This window comes from Agelaius phoeniceus, chromosome 4, assembly GCF_051311805.1.
Source record: "Agelaius phoeniceus isolate bAgePho1 chromosome 4, bAgePho1.hap1, whole genome shotgun sequence".
Classification (NCBI taxonomy): Eukaryota; Metazoa; Chordata; class Aves; order Passeriformes; family Icteridae; genus Agelaius; species Agelaius phoeniceus.
Genome location: NC_135268.1, coordinates 12659374 through 12681682, shown reverse-complemented (window position 1 = coordinate 12681682; position 22309 = coordinate 12659374). Strand labels below are relative to the sequence as shown.

General features: G+C 47.5%; 1 protein-coding gene across 5 annotated transcripts in view; it reads right to left on the bottom strand.

Moving 5' to 3' along the window:
* Positions 1-21459, bottom strand: part of SLC4A4 (solute carrier family 4 member 4) — a 117314-nt gene extending 95855 nt beyond the window's left edge. For 3 of the 5 annotated variants that reach the window (XM_077176841.1, XM_077176842.1, XM_054633400.2), the window contains exons 1-2: positions 21182-21457; positions 2896-2969 (exon numbers count right to left, since the gene is read on the bottom strand). In XM_077176841.1, coding sequence (XP_077032956.1) covers positions 2896-2968 — 73 coding nt within the window. In that variant the 5' untranslated portion in view covers position 2969; positions 21182-21457. Of the gene's footprint in view, positions 1-2895; positions 2970-21181 lie in introns of all 5 variants that reach the window. The other 2 variants (XM_077176844.1, XM_054633396.2) reach the window with 2 other exon arrangements.
* Positions 21460-22309: the final 850 nt, after the last annotated feature.

Here is a 22309-nt window from a genome sequence, read left to right as displayed (position 1 = left end):
GGACTAAACACTCCCTGGAAGCAGGCCCAAGGGACATAGCTGTCAGGTATGTACAGTTTCTGTTAACACTACATTTACTCAGCGAGGGCATAAGGGACAATCGTCCCACCCTGAAAATGTCTCAATGCCTTCCCGAGTAGAAATGCCCTTTTTTACCCCTCCTTAAAAAGCCAAGTCCTTCCCTCTCCCCCGCACCACTACATAATCAAATTGGTGGGTTATGAGGTTGGAGTTGCTATCTCCATCCCACAGACATAACCTGTGGGCATCACTGACAAAGTGAGCTACGCTCCTCTCTTTTCCCAAGGAACACACCAAAGAGGGATGCTGAAAGCAACACCTTCAAAATTCTGTCTTCGCCTCTTTGAACTCAAAGCAACTTGAAAACAGCAAAAGCAGCCTGGTTCCAAGGCATATTATAATGATCTGCTGGAGGGTCTTTCCATTCTCTCCTGCTAACGTCTGCTGCCCTATCTCTTCTGATAAAGGTTACAGCTCCCCTTCCCCTCATTGAAGGAAAAGAAACAATCTCCTCTCCGCTCACTTTCAGTGAAATTAAGTCTCTTGACAGACACTCTCCTTCTTTAAAACACTCCACTGTAAGTGCAGGAATCTAACAGGGACTTAAAAGCATCTGCACCAAGTGCCAGTCAAAGGTCTGCAGCCTGACATCTTCGCCCTTCCACTAGATCTTAACACTGACAGAAGGCAGGTTGAGATTAGATCAGATACTGGGAGGAAATTCTTCCCTGTGAGGGTGGGGAGGCCCTGGCATGGGGTGCCCAGAAAAGCTGTGGCTGCCCCATTCCTGGAACTGTTGGACAGGCCTTGGAGCAACCAAGTGGAAGGTGTCCCTGCCCATGGCAAGGGGCTGGAATTGGAGATCAATTCCAACCACAACCACTCTGTGAGTGTCCAGTTGATCCCACACATGCAGACCATGACTGCACCCAGGGTGCACATTGGATACACACACTCATTACACACACGGATCTCTGCAGAGAGACAGATGTAGCCAAGGACACACAGAGAACTGCAGAAACAGTGAGGCTGGAAACATGGAGACAAATAAGATCTCTCCAAAGTGCCAAAGCCTTTAACGCCTACAGGCACTTCTGCAGTGCCCCAGATTGCCAGGCACGCCAAGAATTCCAGGCTGTCCCACTCGGCACAGAGCAGAGCGGCTGAGCAGCGGCTCCCTGGCTGACCCACCCATGCACCATATGTGCCCTGTGACCCTGACAGATGCCTCGGCCTTGCATCCTTGGGAGATTTAGCTGGGCTGCTCCCAGGAGCCTGGCAGGAATCATGGGCTGCCTTCAGCACCCCCGAGGGAATGAGCTGCCTGCACAGCCCCAGGGCTCTGTGGAGGCTCAGCCCAGCAGCTCCACTCCCTGTCGAGTACAATTAGAAGCGCTTGTTTCACCTCTGCTCCTCATTCCTCCAGCTGGTCTGTTAGCCCAGCTAAACCAAATGAGAGTATCCACATTGGAACAAAGGATATGAACACACCACAGCCACAAATACTACTTCAGGCAGTAACCACATCCCCTGCAGACAGTCAGAAGGACCCTCCTGCGCTCATCACCAACCATCACTTCTATTATACTCCTGCAACATCACACGTGGCCCTTGTGCCTCAAAACAGCACGTAGCAACATTTAAGACAGTAAAACATTAAAAAATATCCTCTCTCTCCCTCCTCAAATGTTTCTGCTGTGCCAAAGTGTCAATTATTCCACAAGCAAAAGGCTAATACAAACCTGACCCTGCAGACAGCAAACAGCCTCATTAAACCCAATACGATGATTTATAGTGGATAAGCACAGATTACTTCATTCCAGACAGGAAGAAAACACAGGCTTTTTGGTGGAAAGGACTGGCTTGGTTTGCTGGAAGTGCTCTAACTCCTCTTTTTAGAGACTATTTCCTCTCCTACTGCTGGATCCTTTCCTGTCCATTACTGGTGACAATGACATGGCTGTAACTCTACACCTTTCAACACATTTTCAATTGAAAAGCCACAGGCATTTGTTTGCAAATAAAGAAGTTAGAATAAAATTACACCCTGAAGTCAGGAGGGGAAGGATAGTTCTGCAAGGTGAAATCTTCTCCCTTCTGGGTTAAGTCCTACCCTATCCTGTTCTCCTCCTTCCCCCCCTACTAGTTCATCAAGACCACAGATAATCAATCCTCAGGAAATGAGAAAAAGAGAATTTGCTGCCATGAACTCAGTCCTATCAGCTTCATCATTTTCCAGGAAGAAACTTGAAGTAAACTGCTTAAAATTCCTTTTACCTTTGGGATTTCACAACATTTTTAGTTAGAGAAAAAACAAAAACACGTCCAAGGGAGTCTACTCTTTCCTTATAAAGTGAGAAAACTGTTTTCTCTGTTAAAAAGTTCTCCTTCAAGGGAAAATCATTCTCTTTATGCCTCCAAGCACAAAGAATAACCCAGGCAAATGTTCACTTCCTGCCTTAAGAGCACCCTGACACTTGGTACAAATTCTGCCGGATTTCCCACTTGGCTTCTCCAGCTGCCTCCACATTTCCACGCTCACGACTCCAGTGCTGATAGGCAAGCACTGCTGAACTCTATTCACAGAGGAAAGCAAAGCAAACAGCTCTGGTGCTTCCCAGCCATTATGCAGGGCACAGAAACCAGGACTTTGGGGGAAGTGGAAGCGTGTGCCAGCAGCACGCAGCAACGTTCGCTCCCCAACAGGAACAGAGGATTTCTCTAAAAAGTCACCTCCACCCCGACCAAGCCTTCCCTTATTTCAATTTTAGGATGAAGTACTGGGCAAACCAAAGGCACCCTGGGTCTCTGCCCTCCTACATACAAACACCAAAGCAAAGGCACCCTTCCTCCCCAGCAGCCCAAGTCTCTTACCTTCCACTTCTTCTTCATCACAGACATGTTTAAGGAAGGAAGCCCCTCTATCCAGTACTGCCTCGTCCTCCATCCTATAGTAATAGAAAAGAAAAAAGGAATGCTCAGACTTCTCCTGGAGCGAGCTGTTTGAACCAGCCCAAGTCCTGGGCAGGTTAACTTGCAAGCTGTTGTTCATGTTCCTGTGGGCACTCCAGTCCTCCTTCCAGTGCCTGCTGTTCCTTCATAGAGCTCCTTTCACATGGCGTTCGCTTTAAGCTGGCCTCACGTAGCTCTGATTCTGACCTTGAGAGGACATCAGTGGTGACAGGTGTGAACAAGGTAATCCCAGCTACAAGTCTTTGGGGGCTTTCCTGTTTCTTGTGTCTGGCTTTTGCCTCCCCTCCTCTTTTCTCCAAAAGGTACAGCCACACAGGCAGGCTTGGGGCTGTCTATGCAAGAGCAAAGAGTTGGTGGGATAGCAGTTTGCCTCTGATGCTGCCCCAGTGGCGCAGGGAAGGGAGCAGGCACAACCCCCAGGGCCACACACTCCAAGCAGAGTCCCTAATAGCAGCTGCACAGCAGACTTGTCTGCTGGGAGCCCAGCTTGTGTCACATGCTGGCCTTACAGAAATCTGACATATGAGGATTATCCCAAGACCGAGCTACAGTAAGTCAGATCATCACAGCAGTCATTTATGTGTGTCACCCGTTCATTCATCCATTTGGGGAAGGGTTTTAGTGGTTGCCCTCCTTCCCCTCCCCTTTTCTCTCCACCTCTGATCTGCCTCTGTGGACAGCAGAGACTCCTAATTCCACGCTTCTGCCATTGCTGTGCTTCCGCAGAGCTGCCCACAACTCCTGCTGCTGTGGCTCACCCACAAAACCAGACCCTGTCTGCATTCCAAGGGTACATCTGCAAATCCACTCTTGACAAGCAAATGCAAAAATAATAAAATAATAATAAACAAAATTGGAACTGTGTTAAATAATCTCCTTAGAGGCTAAGTACACATTTGCTGCTCACTACTGGGCAGTCGCCATGGGAGCTTTCCATCCTAATACAGCTGAGGCCAAGCTGGTCACTTGTTTTCATATCAAAAATCAGCCATAAAACAACACCTTTTCCTTAAATTCCCTCAGGGGAATAGGGACAAACTCAGTCCAGAGTGAGACAAGGCCTTCAAAACTTCTTCCCATCCATATTGCTTCCATTTAAGATCCTCTGAGAGCTGTAGCAGCAAACACCTGCAGATTATCTTAATGGAATATTCAAATGCAGGAGGGTATAAATACTGAACAGATGAATACCAAGAGTCCAGAATGCCTTAGAGTGTCTACTTTGCATGCCCAATGCCTGGCTACCTAACTAGAAAATAAAAAATAAGACTCAGCCACAAAAGGAAGAACCAGAGTCCCATTTCACAAAAGCAGTACCTCAGTAGCCACTCTCCCACCTCTGCCAAGTTTTCCTCCACCGCTTTAGCCAGCTCCTCCTTCACACAGGCTGTTTCTGACTGAACTCCAGGAGCCAGAGGATTTGAAGCAGAAATTTCCCTGAGCTAGGAAAGGTGCCATTCCCCAAGCAGCTGCTGCTGGGTGCAAAGGGGTGGGACGTGCTCCCTGCCAGCACAGCACACCAAGCCAGCACTCAGGCGCACACCAGCCTCCCCTGAAAGCTCCAACTCTTCATTAAATTATTTAAGGCTATTTACACATCTTGTCTAATGCAACAGAAGGGAACACATCCCATGGATGCCCTTGCCTGTTTGCAATGATTGTACAGGAACAACCCCATATTTTTTAAATTTTTTTTTCTACAAAGCAGCACAGTAGCTCCTTGCTAGAAACTCAACTGGAAACATCTGGAATAGATGGGACTGGATTTCCAGACCAAACACAAACTATAGGAGTAGTTTATTCCTCTGTAAAATCTGTACTTATCCTGGCATTCAGCTCCATTCCCTGGGCACCCACACATGTGCAGGTGTGTTAACACACCTGTGTGTCCCACAGCTCTGCCTAAACCGTGTCCCAAGGCCAGCTCCTCCAGCCTGGGCAGCATCAGTCCAACCATGGAGCAAGTGAGAAGGAGCAACGTGGTAGAACAGAGAAAGGCAAAGGAAGGGAGTAATTTCCACTGCATGCGAGGGATACAGGGCTGAGAATTCACCAGTTGCCATCTCCCTGGCAAATGTCTCCTCATCCTTTCCATGACAGCAGAGCATCCTTCCAAGCATCACTACAGCAGTGGGAATGGCCCCCCACCTTCCCAGGAACATCACTGTGCCAGCCTGGAATGGGTTTATCACATTTAACAGCCATGCTTTTTTAGCTCCAGAGGGCTAGAAAACTGCTCAGCAAGGCTGATGCTTTCCCTGAAACATGTATCCAAAGGAGCTGGGGGGTTTAAAGGGCCAGGAATAGAGCTTGGGTCGCCTTGGCACAGTGCCCCGGCTCTAATCCACAGGAGTTTAGTGATTAGACTCCAAGCACCACCTCCCCTTGACTTGGTCTTTTCTGCCCTTCTCAGATTATCACAGGATTTCTGTGGGCCAAAATCTAGCAAGAAAACATCCTTTACCAATTTGCATGGGGAAATTATTTCAGCCTCCTGGAATTTTTCAAATACCGTGAAATGGGAGTTGCAGAAATTAAAAAGAAAAAAAAAATAGTGATGTGGAACAACTAGTAAAGGTTCCCTGGAATCTTCAGGGGGAAAGTGGCAGACTCCTGTTAGTGAAGCACTGCAGCAAGACCACTATCCCATGGAAGACACACATGGACTGGAGAGAAGAAAGCATGGAAAAAATTTTAGGGCCTCTGAAAAGAAATGTGCCTTCAGTTAAGCCTGGTTTACCAACTCTTTGTTTGAAGGTAAAGGGGTTTTCAGGCATTTCTTGTCTAGATCCACATCCTCGTGACTGCTGCTGCAACATTTTGAAAACAAACCTAAAAAAAAAATTAAAAAATATTGGGCTTCTATTTTCAGGGTCTGACAGAATATGCTCCAGTGAAAAAACATGAACTGCTTGAGTAACTGGCCTCTCTGGGCCGATGATTAGATCAGTGCCAAACATTTTTAGAAATGATGTTATGTGTCAATAGCATTTGAACAAGAGTCACACACGGCCAGCAGCAATTCTGCTCTGCCTGCAAAGAGCCGGCAGATCCAGCTCACAGAACTATTCTGCCCAGCTACTCAGCAAAAACAAGACCAATTTAGTACTAGCAGGGATCCTGGACTTGCTAATGGCTGCGCTCATCTGCCAGTATCTGTTCTGCTCATCACAACACGAATTCTTCCCGCGGGTCTCTGGCTGCAGCACCAAACACTCTCATTGCATCTCCCAGGCAGCGCAAAGCAGCGCGTAACCTCGGAGTTAGCGCTCCCCGCGCTACTCCCGGCAGCGGCCGGCCGCCAGCTCCCCCGGGAGATGGAGTGCTGCCACCGCCCGGCTGCTCAGCTCCACAGCTGCCAGACTCGGAAGGCTGAGGGCAGGAGAGAGGGAAAGTGGTGTTTGGCGTAAATAAAAAGGACTGATGTGGCAACACGAGATGTTGCGCGGAGTCACAACTCGCCGGAGTGAATCAATGCCTGACAGAGCTGGGGAGCCAGAGGGGAGAGTTACTGCTCACTGATAAGCTTTTACGATTCTGCCCATTTCCAACGGCTTTTGCAATCAGGAAGAAACCCCAGCAAACTCTGAACTGCACAAGGAAAAAGAAACGGAGCCAGTTCCGTAACTGGAGCAGCGTAACACAGAGCCGTGAGAAAGTCACATTAGAGAGCAGCCCAGCGAGCTGGGGCGTGGAGAGGGTCAAGGGCTGAGGGAGGAGGGAGAGCTCTAGGTCCCAGAGCAGCAGCGCGGGCTGCACGGCTCCCGGCGGATCGGTGGGAGCTGCCAGCCCACAGGGGGCCTGCCCAGCACAGCACCCGCTGTGCCACAGCTCTGCCAGGCAGGTGTGGGGAAGCTCTCCACTCTCCCGGGAAAGGCAAGGGAAGAAAGATCTTCCTGAGCATGCAGAGTCAACCACCCTGTCTGCTTCACAGAGCACAGCACCAGTGACCTGTCAAGACTGTTTTCCTCAGTTAAAACTACCGCAATCAAAGTGGAGTGGGAAGGCATGGATTGGGATGCTGCAGGAGAAAAGACAAACCCAAGCGGATGGTGCACGGGGCATCGTGGGCTGAGCTGTTTAGCAGGTCCCAAATCCCACAAGGTTTACCCCCAGATCTACCACATACCCCCAAACACAAAAGGAGAGATCTGCTCTGGTAGGAAACATCCACAGCCCCACACTGCTCCCCTCAGTTGTAACCAACACTACTTGTGACAACCAGCATCATCCAACCTTCAACCACAGATGGATCAGCCAGACCTGAAGGCTCCCAGAAACAGGACTGGACCTGAGCAGAGAGAAGAGCCACCAAAGGCTTCCCTGCCAGTAACACTCAGTGCCGTCACCAAGCCACCCAGGTTAGATGCCAAGTGCAGGAATGAGTCAGCAAGCCAAACAGGCTGCTTCTGTCAGCTGGCTGGGGGGAGACAGAGATAACATTATTCCTTCTCTCTGCAACCTGTGAAGCATTCAGACACTGCAATTGTAGTGGCCAAGTAAACAGGAAACCAGGAAGGAGACCGGGTCCCAGCTGATGCTCTCACAGCCCATACGCATATGCGTGAATAAACAGACCTAATGTGACCGATTCCTTTTTTAGGGCCCTGATGTGTTCTGGTTTCTCACATACCTGCATATGGGCTCTATCACACAAAAAAAGAGCTTCTGCCTATACTCAGCACAGCCTGGTTGATGCACTTTTGGAACATGTTGCCAAATTTATCCTGGACGCATTTTCCCCTGTCAGCTCTAAAGCAGCATTTATTTACAAGCTTTCTCAGCAAAAGGCTGTACTCACCCGGAGCAAAGCAGGACAGAACCCTCTGCTTTGCACACAAAGAACTTGCACCCTAATATTCATAAACCAAATAAATTCCCAATTAAGTCATCTCATTAGGTGAAATGTTTCCCTCTATGGAGGTGTCCTCAGGGAGTGAAATTAAGTCCCATGACAGGATTTAAATAGGAGTCTCAGTTCTTGACTAAATCTTGTTTTCAAAAACTCTTACAGACTGGAACGTCAGGAACTCTAAATGTTTTATCTCAACTCACAGGTGAAGTCCGTGAGAGCACCTTCCTGAAACCAAGATAAGAACCATTTGAATTCATGATGGCAAAATAAGTTCCATCACCTGGATTTCAATTTTGAGCTCCGACAATTTCAGAACAACTCTTGAAGCTGGCTATGTTCCAAAAATGAAGTAACTACTAGGAAAAGCAATTAGGAGTGAATGAAGTTACAGCTTTCTTCTGCACAAGCAATAAAGTAACACTATCAAAACATAGGGAAATACAAGGGGAACACTATCACTGAATGCAGGGCAGGTGTAACAGCTGAAGCCTTTGCTTCATTGTGATTACATGACTTACCATAAAATGACATGACTATAAAAACTGATGAAGTCAGCTGCCTCTTCAGCTGGGGACTCTGCAAGAACAAGGCTGCCTTGCATTCCAGCTTCATTTGAGAACTGCAGGATCTCAGTGCAAGCCCCTCTCCAGGACAGGGTGAGCCTCTGCTGCCGAGCACCTGGCTCCTGACACATCCCACATCCATCTGCTGTACTTCATGGAACTACAGCCAGGAAAAGGTACAGAGACACCCTGTAAGGAATTCAAGCTTGCTCTTTGGCAGGAGCTTTGGGAGATGGAATCAAATAAGATGAATCCACAGGAAGAAGTGATTCTGGACTGCATATATTATCAATGTATCTGTTTGAGGATAACATAAACCAGACATTTTTGTAGCTTTGTTTTCTGGAAATAGAAATCACCAAAAAAGCTTTCTCTAGAGGCAGAGTGACATCAGGTTTTAAACCCAAAAGCAGTAGTGGATTTTTCCTAAAAATTATTATTTCAAGCCAGCCTGTGGCATCTGAACTATTTTTGGCTATTTATTACCGTGACAATGTCATGTCCTGCAATATTTTTGTTGCAGTTTTATGCCTGAGAGGCAACTTCTTACTTGACTGTGCATCTATTTGAAACCAATGCTGGTTTGTACAGTAGCTGCTCCTTGTTCCAGACTCCTGTAAGAGCTCTTTGTGAGGAATCTGTGACTAAGTGTGCTGTGTCACACACAGGAGCAAGTACCGTGGGCTAAGAAGCAAAGCAACGTTTCAAGTGTGTATTTTACATCAGCCCAGCACACAGCTTTCAAAGTACAGGAGGTCTGGATACACCTATAGAGAAACCTGGACAAAGACACAGCAACTGCAGGAAACTTCCAGCACCTGCTGCATATTGCTCACCTGGAACCTCCAAAAGCAAGGCATGGGAAGCCTGATCCTGAGGCAAATTCCCAGCTATAAATGAGGATGTTAGAGTGGGCAGCCTGGTCCTGTGTCTAAAAGCAAAGAGTTATCTGGGCTGGGCGGTGCTGGGTTTAAGTCCATTTCCCATTGAGCAAAGGAACAAGCAGTGTGTACAATGAGGGGTGGGGCAGCACGCATTGGCACCACTCATCCAGGGCTGCTTTTCTCCAGGGAAATCAACCCAGCACGCTCAATCCTGACTTCCCAGCAAGCACCTAGCTCCTGCACTTGTCCTCTCCTGTGACTGCTTTGGGGAAAAGTTCTCCATAGCAATCACACCACACAAAAGGTGTGAGACCAGCCCATAGCTTAATCTCTGTAATTACAGTCTGAAGCTTTTCCCTTCCCTCAGGCTTCAGACTGTCAAGTGCACAACTGGAGCTGCATATTGTCCCACCAACCACTTCCAAGATGCTGAAGCCCCTCTAAAAGCATCACAAATCTCTGGACTACTGATGGTAACATGGGTACAGAGCATGTGCTGGCTTCCCGCTGCAAGGAGGACAGGCAAGACCTGATCCAGCACAATCCAGACCTGAGCTCTGGCTGGCAGAGGCAGAAAGCCTGGTTGTATAAAACATTTTGGACACATCTGAAGCAGCCAAGGGAGCTAATGCACTCTCAGCACTTCCCAGAGTGCAGGCACAGCATTTCTGATCCAGTTCTTGGCATTCTGAAGCAATACGTGGATTCACAATATGCTGGTTTCAAAAACATAATCCGGCATCAAGGATACTTTTAACATGGATCATTTTAGGAATCTGCTTAACCACTCACACAGTGTTACACAAGCAGGAACTCCTCAAAGTGCACTTATCCCAAATTATGCAAACTTGACCTGGTTAGATGATGGTCTCTGTAAAACTGCAATTCTTCCACCTTGGAGCAGTTGCTCCAAAGTAAGAAGGGATGTGATACCACTTGAGTTCACCTCCAAAGGAGTGTGGACAGAGTACACTTAAAAACTTAAACAGAAGGGCAAAGCCATCCAAACCAAATGTCAGCACACACACAAGACTCAGGCAGAAGAAAGGACTCCAAAAATATTAGACAAGGAAAAAAACCAGTGGGCTTTGGACCTCATCCTCACTTGAGAGCCAACTGCTCATCCTGAAGAGTTTATAGTGACCACTCCCAGGGGTGATGAAACAAAATCTCTGCCGAGGAAGGTCACTGGCATTGGTCCTGGTGCATGCATCAATCCTAATTCAATAATAGTCACTCAAAACTAATGTAGACCTGAGAGCCAGAAACACAGCCAGATTTCAAACTAAATGCCCTTCTTGTCTTCACTGGCTGCACTGGGGAGAGAAAAAAAAAACCCAACCAAACAAAAAACCCAAACAAACAAAAAAAAAAACCAAACAAAAAAAAAACCAAAAAACCCTAAACCCAAAGGAAAAAAAAAAACCAAAAACCAAAACACAAAAAAACCACCCCAAAAAACACAAGCCAATGGAAGCTTACTGAAGATAAAGAAATGTTTCCTGACAGAAGAGGAGAGAGGGAAGTGAACTGCAAAACCAAGTTATAAAATAACTTGAGACTGAACGGAAAAAAAGAATTTCACCACTTCCACCAATTTAAGGTCCAGTCAGAAGAGAGTCAGTCACAGCCCAGAGCAACACAGATCCAGGTAGCCTGTCTCCCAAGAGTGCCAAGTGCTCAAGAAAACACTGATTACACCAGCACAAGCCACAGAGCCAGAAGGACACAGGTCCCTCAGGTCCCTCACAAGATACCCACAAGGATCACAAGCAGAAACATAACTGCAAGTGACAATTGCCTTCCACATGGCCAGAGATGGTGCTCCTGCTCCTGGGAGAGCATCTGCTATTGGGTCAACCATATGTGTGGTGCCTGGCTATCACTAACCAGTGACATTACATATTACACCTACATGCAGGAAAACTTCCCCTCCTCCAAATTTCACTTGGTATCAGAGGGGCAGGTTGGTAGGAAACAGCTGTTCCAGAGCACCAGCAGCCACTGGGATATGACACAGTCTGGGGGAACCTCACTGCCATGGCCACTAGTCCACAGAGAGTTCATCCACACAGCCACACACTTGAGAGTGCCTGCAGAGACAGCAAAGGGGGATTTTGTACACTTCTAAGGGAACAGGTCACCGGAGCATGGAGCACAGCATCACCTTGGGGTGCCCCTTGGCCCTGGGTGCACACAGCCCGTGAGAGCAGGGCGTCATGCTGACCCGCCCGGCACCTGAGCTGGGGCGCGTGATGGCAGCAAGGAGCAGCCAGCCTGCGATCCCTACACCCAGCCCTGCAGACCAATTAGTGATTAATAAGAGCCTGGCCCAGAGCAGGCAGGGCACATGATCGCGTTCTCATGGCATTAGTCAGCAGCGCAGCGACACAGGCTCCTTCAGCAGGACACCAGCTCCAGCAGCATGAACATGATGCAGCATAAAAGCACACTGCTATGAGCAGACAATGCATGATCCTGCATAAGGCAATCCATTTAGCAATGTTCAACCCACCTCACCAGCAAAATGTGTTTGCTTCTGGACTGGCATTTTGCTCCATGGGACAGTCAGGTTCTTAATTTGGTTCTCAGTACCCTAAAGCTGGGTTTACTGTATCCTCCAACCACGGCCAAGAGCGCAGAACCCAGCTGCTGAGCAGGCAACTCCCAAGTTTTAACAAGACTGTCCTCTACGTGACATCCATTTAAGGGCAGCTCAAAATAGACTTATTCATATCAGCCTAAAACAAGACTGTGAAGAAAACAACAACCCGAGAGCTGAAAAGTCATCTCTTGCCAAAAAGTACTCACAGCTACTTCTTCTGAACTCCTTCCTTGTGACCCATCAATGTTGTCTGGAAGAAAAACTTGTGGGACAGAACTGTAGGAGCACAGCAATGCTGATAAGCAGCACTGCTGGACGTCCTGTGGCTTCCAAAGTAACCTAACCATCAGTATAAAGGCTACTGAGCTTGGACAAAAAACCAAGCAGACTTCTGCAAGGGAAGAGAAAATGAGACTTCAGCATCAATCTTTCTTTCAGGGTCTGGAAAACTTCATCTGCCCTAAGGATGGACTATGAAAAAAATCCTTCTCTGGACAGATAAAACCTCAAAAATTAAGATCACTTGCATCTTCCTTTACCAAAGGAAGGCTGCTCAGCCTCCTCTACTGCCACTTACACAAGTTTGTCACTGCAATGAGCTGCTCTCCCTGCATGGCAGCTGGCTCCTTCTGACTTCAGATCATTAGTCCATAAACGTGAACTTCCCAGGCATTCCTCAAATGTTCTCTTCAGATTTCCCACGTGCCTGTACAATTCAGCCCTTTACCCATTAGGGTTTCAAGCAATAGTGTTTTGACATGAGCAAGTGCTGTAAAAAATATTTTATAGGTTCCACATTCTCTCTCCTCTTCCTCCAGAACTCTGTATAAAGCAAGAGTTGCTACTTCTGTTTTAGGAACTATAAACTCAAAGGCATCCTCAAGAACCACAGCAGATGTAACATTTTGTGCTGCTCTGCCTGGGGTACAGCTCATTTTCTTCTCAGTATCTAGTACGGGGCTACAGTTTGGATTTGTGCTGGAAACACACAATTCACAAATGGGAATTGACCAATGTTATAGTTCCTGCTGTGGGAGCAAGCAAGCAGTGGTGCAGCTGGGGTTAAATCAGGACACTCCTTTTTGGTGTCCAGTATGGGGCACAAAGGGTTCAAACAAACGGCAGATTTGACTGGAATGTGCTAGGTGGAATTCACAGCTGTCATAGCTGTATGGATACTGATCAGCAGGCTCCTGCCCTGCCATGGGCACGCTTGCCTGGCTACATGGGGTGCCTAGAGGTCGTCAGGGGCAGCTTTTGCTTTCGGTGCTCCCCGTGGTGCTTATCAGGCTGCTCTGCTGGGCCTGGGAATGCTCTGATAACAGCAGTGACGACGACATGACCGGGCTGGTGGGGCCCAGCTCAGGGCTACTCTGCTGCTGTGCTGAGGAGGTTGCAGCTCCAGTGGGAGCTTGGGCCAATGGGCTGTGACCTGTGGTGACACCCCAAAGGATAACTCCAGGATGGAGAAGGTACATCTCAAAGGATTTGGCCAGGCCCATGCTGCAGCAGGTACACCTCGAAGCATCAGTGGCTGTGCATGAGGACATGCTGGAGTCCCCTCACGACTTGTATCGATCACCCACCATCTGCTTTCATCCTCTTTTCCACATGCATCTGCTTAAAACACTGCAGGAAGTCATTCTTTCAGAAAAAGCCTCTTTCTGTAACAGGCCTGAAATAGTTTGCTTTGGTAATAGATATTCATAAAAGCACAAGCAGCTTTTCCACTCCTTTTTTAAGCTGTCAGGGCCACCATGGCTGAACCCAGACATGGTCATCAGTCACACATTTCTTGGAGACACCTGTTAACAAAGAAGGGCTTTATGCCCAGCACCTAATTGCAACATGGCTGTTTAAAGGTAAACGGGAAATGGGCTACAGTAATATTAAATCCCAGTTATCTGCATCCATTATCTTGCATTTTTTTATTGCTAAGCAGAATGACTGGCCTGGGAACAGAGCCAGAAAAGTTGGGCTGATACCACAGATCAAGACTTCATAGATATTTCTGAGAATTACAAGTAAAGGGTCACATCCAGAGCTGAACAGACTGCTCCACAAAAACCCACAGGTACCTTCACTGAATCATAAGTCAAGCCTTTCCAGGAAAACAGAGCTGTTGGCAACCCAAGGCATTACTAGACCAGGAATACTTAATGCAAAGGTGTCCTACTCACCACTTAGAATTAAAAAGGCAGAAACACGTTCGTTCAAGAAGCGTTGCCCCATTAATAGAAAAGTTATTACAGAAACTTTTAGAGTTCACAGGAATCTCTATACTCCCACATTTCTGAAGATTCAGGGGACATCCAGGTTACTTGCTGGGAGAGACATTGAGCTTACATTGTTTTTTCAATGCTTTTTAACAAATTAAGTTGCATAGCTAATGTTCAGTGAACTCGGCTCTTTTAGCTTCATCTTTAATTCGAGTAATTATTTTAAAAGCTGGAGACACCATCTCCCTTTACTCAGTCTCTGGAGAGGATTCTGACACTGGAACACACAGTTGGGGTTTTTTCACAGGGCTGTTTTGCAGCATATTCCATTTCAACAAAATTTATACACTGTATTCCTGGCAAAGCAAAGAGAGCCGTGATCCAAGCAAAACTTGGGAAATACAGAGGTCTTCCTTCTGCAGCAATTCCTGCCATTACACTGTTTTATTCACGGGTCCAGAGTGTCCATCCCAGGTTAAATTACAGCCCAAGGATGTACAGCCCAAGCTACATGCCCACTCCTTCAAGTTCTGCTGCAAACCGGAGCAAGCCATGAGGCTGAGCACTGAGAACATCCTGCCTGGAGCTCTGTGCCCCAGCAGCCGAGCAAGGGCGCCTGGGCTTGCCTTGCCGACGAAGCACGGGCCTAAGCCCAGGCTCGAGCCCAGGCTTGCTCACATTCCTTCCATGCTAGCAGGCTCTCAGGCTCAACTTCAGAGCCCTGCCGAGGTAGCAACACAGAGCCCAGAGACCCAAAGGTCAACAAGGTGCCTCGTACAAGCCAAAACCCTGCAGAGTCCCATGGCTGGAACCACACACCCGCCTCATCAGGCACAGTGCAAAAACTCTTCCCCAGGCACAGGAAAGCCCAATGGACACAGAAGGCCTTCTCCAAGCCTGTATGACATGGGAGCTGTACATCATGGGAGACAGCCTGCCTTTGCTTCTAAAGCCCAGCTTCGGTATAAAAATTGATCATTCACCAGTGATTAAAAGGGAGAAACATACTCCTTTATCCTGAGTGAGAAGCACTCACAGAGTTACAGGGAATCATTGCATCTATCACGTTCTGGTAGAAGCAGTTCTTGCTCTTGGGCAGCAATAATCTCCTTTCCATGCACATTCCAGTGATATGCCAATAACACGATAGAGACACAAATGCACTCTGAAATGGAGAGCATTTCAATATCCATTCAAGGTATCTTTTCCAAAAGTTCACTGATGTCATCCAACAGATGAACTGGAACTGAAAAGATAAGCTAGGCAGGTGGACAAATGACAGCTCTAAGTTCATTCCAACTCTACCCTAAATCAATACTCTATTCTACAGCTTCTCTCTAACGTCACCCTCCAAGTGCCTATCAAAGATGCACTCAAGACTTTGCACTGGTCTTTCACTCATTTCCAACCCCACCCTGCAAGCAAGCTCATGGCTGCAATCCAGACTTTGTCCCTGCACCCCTCTGGCCCCACTTGATGAATTCTCCCCACACACGGTCCTATATCTCAGCACACATTTCTTCCATTCATGCCAGTGGAACTACTCATGCAGGACTCACCCCAGCACAGCACTTCAGCATGGCCTCAAAGGCCAATGAGTTGAATTGCCTCAAGGCCAGAAGTCACCTGCACTGAAGTATTTTGTGGGACTAAGGCAACAGCTCCACATTTTCAACTACTCTCACTGCACTGATAGAGGTGTTACTGCACTGACACTCCATCATCAGCACTACTGCTCCCATGAAGCCCCACACTGACACATCTACTGGGACAGTACTGCTCAAACCCCGTCACTGCTCACCTAAGAGATCATGAGATGTCAAACAATGGATGTGGAACACTCCCATGGCACCACAGGCTGGCTCGCTGTGCCATCGAGGCTCTGGAACAGAGCTTTGCTGGGGACACAAGAGAACAAAGCCCCATCTATTTTCCCCTGGGGATGATTGTTCCTGCCCAGAAGAACACACAGGCAGCTCTGTTGAGCAGGGCTGCTGGTCTTGAGACATGCTCTGTGTCTGCTGAATGCACAGTGTGTCAGCCAGGGAAGTGAGCTCAGACTAGACAAATTTAACAAGAATTTAGGTAACATCCGCTTCAAGATGACCACAATTGCTAACTCTGAGACCTCAGCAAAATGTGCACATCCAATTCCTGTGCGTAAGAAATACACTTCAATTCCAGTGCAATAGACAGGTTTGATGTGCTCAAATGCCACTTTTCATTGAGCTAGTGAGCAACTATTGCCCAGCTTCATTCTTATCAACCTCATATTTAGCAGCCTTGATGAAAAGACCTTTATGCTTACGTCGAAGGGCTGACAATGTGTCTGAAGTGTTATACAGCCGCTACAGGTACAATAAAAGCAATTAACTTTTGCAACCTTCTGTTCAAGGTTAAGAGTTTAAATGAGCTCAGTAAACCTTCAAGATGTGATTAAAAGGAAGTAAAAACTTATTAAAAAACTTAGGAGGAAAACACCATAATCTTCAAGTTGCACACACCATTGAAAAAGAGACACAAGTTCTGTTTCTGCACCTACTGTACAAAATAGAGAAAACTGAAAAATTTTAGCAAAGATGAGTAGTTGGCATGCAAGACTTCAGTTGTCATCTTTGCCATCAGATTACACATCTGCACAGTCATCAAAATCAAAGTGTTTGCATGTTTTGCTCAGAAAAAGTAGCAGAAAAAGACAGAACACACCACAGGAATAACTCCTTTGTGAAAAAAGCCAAAAATTTGTTGGACATGCAAACCCACCAGGACTTCTTGCATAATACCAGCTGATTGTAATAGTTTTCAAAAGAAAGTAAAATTCAACCTCCCCTGCGGAACAATCACATCAAACATCAGCAACTTCACAGATGAGCAGCAGTCACCTCGCAGAGGTCAAAAGCAGAGGTACCATAGATCTGTATTATTTATAGATAATATGTAAGTTTATTATTAATAATAATATATTACAAACTATATTTTGAATAATATGAAATAGCTTTTATCATCATCATTAATAACAGAATGAAGTGATTTGAGTAATCCTCAATCTTAAAAGAAGTCATGGAACAATTCCCACCACCAAGTTCTTCAGCTCACTTTGGGATGCCAGAAGTATGGATCAACACTTATGAAAGGAAAATTAAGACTTCTTTCAAGACAGAATTAATACAGAGTATTTAGCAAGTATTTATTATATGCTAGCAAAACACTAATATGATCCTGTTCCCCTATAAAGGTAGTTATATAATACAGCTAGGATTTGAAACACTTGGAAAATTCTCTTCCCCCACTAAAAGAATTTCCTTAGGAGTAGAAAATATATAGATCAGCCATATTCTCTCTATATACATACGTATTTATATATATAAATAATAAAGCTATTTTAAATCCACCCCTCAGTCTCTGTTTTACTTTGGCAGCAGAACGAACTTTCCTAATAGCACACGTTTCTGGAATGCAGAGGCTGAAAGTTCATTTGCGCTGCAGATTCAAAGAATTCTGATATTGGTGACATGGAATCAACTCTTCTGTTTTTTCTGCTGAGAAAATTCAGATAAAACCAGGGCTGTCTGCAACCTCCTCTGCTGTGCTCAGAAGGCTCAGCCATACTCCAACAGCATGGATCTACATGCCTACTGAATTTGGACAGAAATCCACTGCTCCAAATCAAACTGAACGCCAAGAACTGAGATGGAGCTTTCTCTGATTTTCAAACTTCTCATAAATCTCCATGCAACCTTACCACACTGCCAGTCCCTATGGCAAGTTCAAATATGTTCCTTATGTGAAAGACTCATAATTGTGTGTGTAATTCAAAGACATTTTTATCTCTTCAGTTAATGTAATTAAGCCATTGAAAAGCAAGAGCTCTGCAGCTTTTTACTTATGCTACGCACTGTTTTATCACCCAATTATGGGTGCAGTCATTGTCTTTGACACTGTCCAACAGGAATAAAAAGCATTCCTGCCACAAACTGCACACAACCCTGAGCAAACTCAGGAGAAACGAGATGCTATAGCGACTCAAAGTTCAAGGGCAGGGAGGCAGAAGCCTTGCTTTGAGTGATTGTGGGAATCCACTGCAACCTTGACCATTTTATAGCTGTATCTCCATTTCAAGCCAGGCAGTGTGAGCTAAGAGAAAGACCTTATGTTTTGAGGGAGCACAAAAGAGGAGCTTTCCTTCCACCAGACACAGCACAATGACACAGACACGCGCTCCTTTATCAATATTAACCATAAACTGCTATTACTGGGTTTTCAAAGAGCACTCCCCCCCTTGTGAGCCTTCTAAGTGGATTTGAAGCCGGAAGCAGCTAATTGACTTGGAACAAGGAGGAGTTATCAGTACCCTTTTAATTTGCTCAAAGCAAGAGTTCCAATTCTGAACCTAATGCACACAGCAGATACGTGCGAGGCGGGTCTCTGGAGCGTGACAAGGATGCTCTCGCAGTGGGGCCATGAAGGCATCTCAGCAGCACCAAGGGACTCAGTGGTGCCACCGCGCCGGGAATGCTGCTGGCAGCAAGGCACCCCCAAACCCTCCTTCCAAGCCCTCTGCTTCTCCCAGCCCAGGGGAGGAACTGGGATGCACACCGGTAAAAGCCATGCTATTTTGATACAGACATGTATAACAACGTCACGGCATAAAATCCAAAAAATTAAATTAAAGAAGAGAAATTGGTTTACTAGCAAATCTGCACTAACAGATGGCATGTACACACACAGGAGCATCACTTGCTGAACCCACAAGGCCCATTTTTGGGCACCCACCTCCCAAAACAGCACATTTACCCCAGATTTTCCTTTCTCAAAGCAACACCTTTCCTTTATGACTGCATCTTTCTGGCAAGGCAGCACCTCCGACTGCAAATAGCTGTTCACACACTTACTGGCAGAAAAATAAGAACAGGTTTTTTTCTTTAGCCTCTCACACAGCAATTTTCCTTCCCAACCTTGCCCAAAACCCCTTCCAGCTTATTAATTACAGCTGTCCAGGGTGGCAGCATTAGAAAACCTTCAGCCAGAGACACACTCAGCTCCTCCACCCTGTCTGATAAGCAGGTAGATCTGAAAACAAAAGGAGTTATAGATTTTTCCTTCTCACAGGGATGTTTTTCTTTGAACTGCACTTTGTGCATAAATTCAGCCTTTTCTTATCAGCTTAAGACATCGGTAACCGAAGCATTTACCCTACACCCACCGCATTTTAAAAGCTCCTCTTAAAAACCTGCTGCAAGTGATACCACAAGACAGCACCAGTACATGAGGCTGTTTTCTGGCTGCAGAGAAGTTTCAAGATCTAAAATTGTAACATGGAAGTTTAAGGGAAAAACCTGCACAGTTCTGAGCTGCAGAAAATCCTGCCAGACCTTGCTGGGAGCAAACTGGATGAGTGCAGGGTGTTACCTTGCCAGGAATGCCCTGTGCACATAAATGAAAGCTTCATCTCTCCTCCCTATAGCTGGAAAATGAAAGAAAAGGAAAAAAAAAATCCATCATTCTTTCTCACTCCACCACCATACCTTGCTTCCTACTCATCTGAGGTCAGCAGTCTACAGTTGCCAGTCCCTTGAAATCTCGGGAACACAGGTCCCTAAAGTCCAGCAGCTGCTTTTAAAAATGCGAAATTAACTTACCCTGAGCTCAGTAGAAGTGAAGGGTAAGTTAGAAACAAATCCTCCTAGTTTTTCTGGAACTTCAAAGTCTGTGTTTCCTTCCTAGGAAGCTGAAGAAGTATCCCTGCAGATTGCACTAGCATTTGCCCTTCCAATCCCACTGACCCTCAGCAGCAGGTGAAGTTGATGAGAGCTAAAATCACCAGCTGAAACCAGGCTTTGCAAAATTAACTCTTCCATCATCTAATCCAAGTGTCACCAGAAAAAGTCTCTGAGCCTGGAATGGCAGTCCAGGAAAGGACTAGGACAGATCAGCTTATGTACCATGCTCTGAGCAAGCACAGATGCAAACAGTCCCGTTTAATTACTTGGCACAGGACTGGAGATTGTGAGAACAAAATGAAGTCTCTCATTCAATAGTTGCTGGGGTTTGGGAGCCTGAAGGTTGCTTTGGTCAGGGGGCCTCTGTACAATTTCCTACTGATCTCAACCAGAATAAGAACTAGGTGTATTACGGCAGCCTATCACACCAGCACTTAGCAACATATTCTGTCCCACACACAATATATACAGCTTGGCACACATTGTTAAATCCAACTAGTGAAGCTTTTGTTGTTCGGTTTTTGGGTGGGGTTTTTTTGGTTGGTTGGGTGGGCTTTTATGTTGCCTTGTTTTTTTAAACAGAAAGTATGTACATTATAGGAACAACCAGAACAAAGTCCCTAAGCAGCTGGGAGCACACGCACAGAGTCAAGTTCAGATGCACAGTAACTGCACCTCTGACACAAAAGGAGCAAGTACCTATATATAGCAGATGGAGCAGTTCCCCACGGGAGCTGCCACTGCTCGGATCTGCCCCAGGGCCCGACCTTGCTCCCTACGCACCCAACTTTACTAACAGGAGCAGCTTTGCGGAACGACTCCACGGAGCTGCTGCCACTCACCCCGAGCCCCGCTCTCCTGGGAGAGCCCGGTGCCTTTTTCCATCATGTCGTGGGAGCTCCCTGCACATCCGAGTGCTCCTCCTGAACGCGAGGGCTAAAGGGATGCGCTCGGAACAGGAGAAAAATCCCTTAGGAACTAACGCCGTACAGAAAAAAAGGAACAAGCCTAAAGATGGTTAAATCCTCATTTCCTCGTGTGCTCTCGCTATGGATGGCAGCGCTTCACAGGAAGCACAGAAAGGGCAAACAAACAGGTCTTGGATAATAAAACACTCCATACAACCATATACCAGGTGGATAATTGGAAACCTGGGAAAGACGAGGCTGCCTATTCAGCGGCTGCTAACAACTCACTGAAGATGAACTGAAACGGTAAAGAAAGTTTTCAAACACCATGAAGCGTTTTAAAAGTTAGCTCCAGCAGAGCTAGGCACCGAGAAAGACACCGAGGAGGGAGAAACGCAGCCCGGCGTTTCCACCCCCGCTCCCACTCACTCACCTCCGGGGCTCGGGCTTGCGGCGTTCCTCCAGCTTGGCGGCGGGCGGCGGCTGCGGGGCAGCCGGGGTGGCGGGCGAGCGCTGCGGACGGGCTGCGGGCGGGCTCAGTGGGGCATGGCGGGGGCCCTACACCTGCCCCTCCGTGTCCGTGTCCGTGCGAGTGAGCGCCCGCGGCAGCCCGAGCGAGCGGCGAGGCTGTGCTGGCGGCGCCGGCCCGGGCCCGCATTTAAAGCCGCCGGCAGGCTCGGCCGTCCCCTCACCCGCTCCCATCCCGGCCCGTCCCGTCCCATCCCATCCCCGGCCGCCGCTCGGCGTCACGGGGCCCGGGGCGGGGAGCCCGGAGGAGGAGTCTGAGGGCCGGGGCTGCGCTTCTCCGCCCCGAGCTCCGAGCCGCGCCGGGGCAGGTGCGCACTGCCACGGCTGGAAGCGGAGGGCAGGGGCGGCCGCGGGAACCCCCCGCCGGCTGCGAGTGGGGCTGGCAGTGGGCACCCTGTGCCTCAGGCCGGGAGATGCCATCCCCCTGAGCAGGGGGATGCTCTCCCTGGGGGGCACCGCCGCGATACTGCCGCGGGCTGCCCACAGCTCCTGTCGCACGCCCAGGGCAGGTTCCCTGCCGCTGGAAACGCACGACCCACGGCGCTTCTGCGCCAAAAGCACGTAGCACTGGAAAAAACCCAAGCAAACAGAATCCAACCAAACAACCTCAAAAACATTAAAAACCCAACAAGAACAACAACCAACCCAGGAAAAATATAGAAACCATAATTTAGTCAGTTCGTTTTAATTTTCCACAGAAATAGTACCTTACGTGTTGCTTCTCCTTAACTTCCAGCATGGCAAGGCTCACCTTGCTTGCCAGCCTACTCCTACTTCCTCCTCTCTCTCCTACACAGACACTTCCATGGACACTCATCACCGTTCCACAGGTTCCCTCCAGACTGCTGTTGGACAAAAGAAGCAGTGCCAATATCCCTCAACTTGTTCAGTCAGCTGTAGCTCCTGCACTCAGCTTGACTGTCCAGGCCAAGGTGATGAGATCCATAAAATATTTTTAAACCATGGAGCTCTGCAAAAGGCTCACAAGGAACATGGCAGAACAGCAATCCATCATGGGAAATACACGGACTCC